At 26.4% G+C, this 2,500-nt stretch overlaps 1 protein-coding gene across 4 annotated transcripts in view; it reads right to left on the reverse strand.

Moving 5' to 3' along the window:
* The window catches only part of LOC145189855 (ras-associated and pleckstrin homology domains-containing protein 1-like), a 22,766-nt gene that overhangs the window by 17,085 nt on the left and 3,181 nt on the right, over window positions 1–2,500 (reverse strand). For 3 of the 4 annotated variants that reach the window (XR_016453082.1, XM_090089460.1, XM_090089463.1), the window contains exons 7-8: window positions 1,329–1,450; window positions 289–363 (exon numbers count right to left, since the gene is read on the reverse strand). Coding sequence is in view for 3 of the 4 variants with exons in the window: in XM_090089460.1 (XP_089945586.1) it covers window positions 289–363; window positions 1,329–1,450 (197 nt within the window). In the remaining variant the exon portion in view is untranslated. Of the gene's footprint in view, window positions 1–288; window positions 364–453; window positions 655–1,328; window positions 1,451–2,500 lie in introns of those variants that run through there. The other variant, XM_090089462.1, reaches the window with a different exon arrangement.

Consider the following 2,500-nt stretch of genomic DNA (forward strand, 5'->3'; position numbering starts at 1 on the left):
CCTTCTCATTCTCTAAAGTTGAACTACACAACTCTGTTTTAGAGTAACATTTTCAAGCTTTAAGTGAGATTGCAGAATTCATTTTTTTTTTTTTTTACCCACACACAAAATCAGCTTAAATTTCCACCCACGCAAATATGAATGAAATTGTTGGTAAATTAAAAAAAATTCTACACTTGGAGTTAATTAACTCAATAAACTTAAGCCCACATTATTCAAAACAAATTTTAGAGCAAAAAAATCAGGAAGTGCGAAAATCCTTAATGAGGGAATTTAAAATGGACTTACAGAAAGCAAAAGATCTTTAGTTTTTTCTGCTAGCTTAGTATCTTCAACTGAATGCATGTTGGAAAGCAGGAAATTCTAGAAGAAATATTATCATCATTATATTATTAAATATTTTATCATATTTACAAAAAAAGATGGACAGGAAAATAATGACTACTCTATTACATAGTTTGTCTTCTAAAAATGATGACATCAAAGATAAACTTTTCTTAAACAAAAACAATGCAATAATTAGTAATACATGTTGCACATAGTAAATCAGTTTCATTTTAAATGCTTGTATGATTTTAAGTGATTCATACTTTTAAATGATAAAAAGTAACATGTTTGCTAGAAAACTTTTCATTAGACTTTCAGTTTTTTTGTTTGTTTGTTTGTCTAAAGCACACTTTATATTATGATGATAAAAAATTGGACTTTAAGATTAACGTTTTAACTGGAGTTAAGGTTAATCCGATAAGTAAAATAATATTTTTAAAATGTCTGGTGGTTAAGTTAATAAAAGTATTCAAAAACTTTCGGTTTTGAACTTTAGACCTTATCAACAGCTCGAATTGAAGAACAGTTGTTAAATATTTCAATTAAACTAATCTAGCTTCATAGAACTTTATTGTGAACCTGTAAACTAAAAGATAAAATAATACCTTGCTGTGTTTTTGTATTAAACAATATTTCAGACATTTTTTACAAAGTTTAAAAAACAAACTAACTTAATTCCTCTGTTTCTTAAGGTGTAATTAGAAAATTTGGTTCTAAAAAATACAAATAAAGAATCCTTTTAAGACACATAACTTAAAACTAAAAACTAATGTCTAAAAACTTAAGCTTACATTTACTTTTGATTATTTGGAGGAATTAAATTTTTTTTTTTAAAACGAAACCTTATCAGATATTTAAAAGTTAATGAGATTTACGTATAATGATATAGTTGCTATAGAAAAAAGATAAAATAATTTTAGATAAAGGAATATTAAAAAGGGTTTTAAAATTTCGTCAAAGATTCTCCAATAAATATTTTTAAAGTCTCATTTAAAGGTTACCTGAGGATTCCTGAAGAGTTGGTATTTGTCTCGCCTATTTAGAAATACTAACATATTTTCAGTATCCCTTGTCCAATCTAAAACTGTCTGTAACACATACTCATGATCTTCCATAATACGTTCTAAAATGAAGTTAAACTTGAAATAATCCAATTCAAAAGTTTAGAAAAGAATTCAAAACTACTTTTTAGGTTTAATTATCTCAAATCTTTAATGAATTGCATATTGCGGGTGATACATAAGTTATCAATATAAATTAACATAAATTAACAGTTATAGGACAAAATAAAAACTTATTTACAAATAAAGAAAAAAACTCTTAAGATTTTCTTTCTAAAATATTTTAAAATAAAAACCATTTATTTCTTAAACGAAATATTCCATCATTTGCAATTGATCTCTTTTTTTAACTTTCATAAACAACATTAAGAAAATTCAAATCAATTTCTTTTAGTTTTAACTTGATGCAATTGATCAAGAAAAACTCTGTTGAAACTTGCCAACCTTCCCTGTAAACCTTTTGAGCCAAATGCCCAAATATTAGTTGTGCTTAAGGCACAATTTGTGGGTAGAATTTCTTGTCAGCATAAATGACAAATTTGTCCATCTAATTTAGAGAACTATGCAAAATCTGGCCAAAATAGATAGTTAAAGTCATCATGATACTTGTGTATGAATGGAAGAAGTCGTTTTTTTAAACATTCATTAATATAGATTGATGTATTGATTGGTGCAGCCATGGAAGTATGAAACAATGGCTCAGATATACCATGGTCAATACAGCTATTCACCTTAATAGTTTTTTTGGAATTTTCTCTTTTCCTACAAAGCAAACACTTTTTGGGCATGTTTCTTTAATGTTTGAATAGTATCCAGAAGTTCCAGGCAGGTTGTCACTTGAAAAATAAAATTAATTTTCATCATCAACAACCAGAAGTGATATCGTATTTTAGTGGTGGTTAACAAATTTTCTGCTTCTTTTTTTTTTGCTTTTACTTGTTGTTCAACAGTGTATTCGGAAATATTTCATAGTTTCTGTATTGAATATTCATTTATTTAAATTGAAGACCAAATATTGATTAACACTGAATATAAGACCAATTTTCTCTGACTAACTCTTTTTCAATTAATGATAAAATTCTTAAGTTTGGCTTTCATTTTATTTAGTCCAG

The sequence above is a fragment of the Hydra viridissima genome, unplaced genomic scaffold (assembly GCF_058129835.1).
Source record: "Hydra viridissima isolate aposymbiotic clone 2 unplaced genomic scaffold, HvirCarnegie_v1 scaffold_6, whole genome shotgun sequence".
Taxonomy (NCBI): Eukaryota; Metazoa; Cnidaria; class Hydrozoa; order Anthoathecata; family Hydridae; genus Hydra; species Hydra viridissima.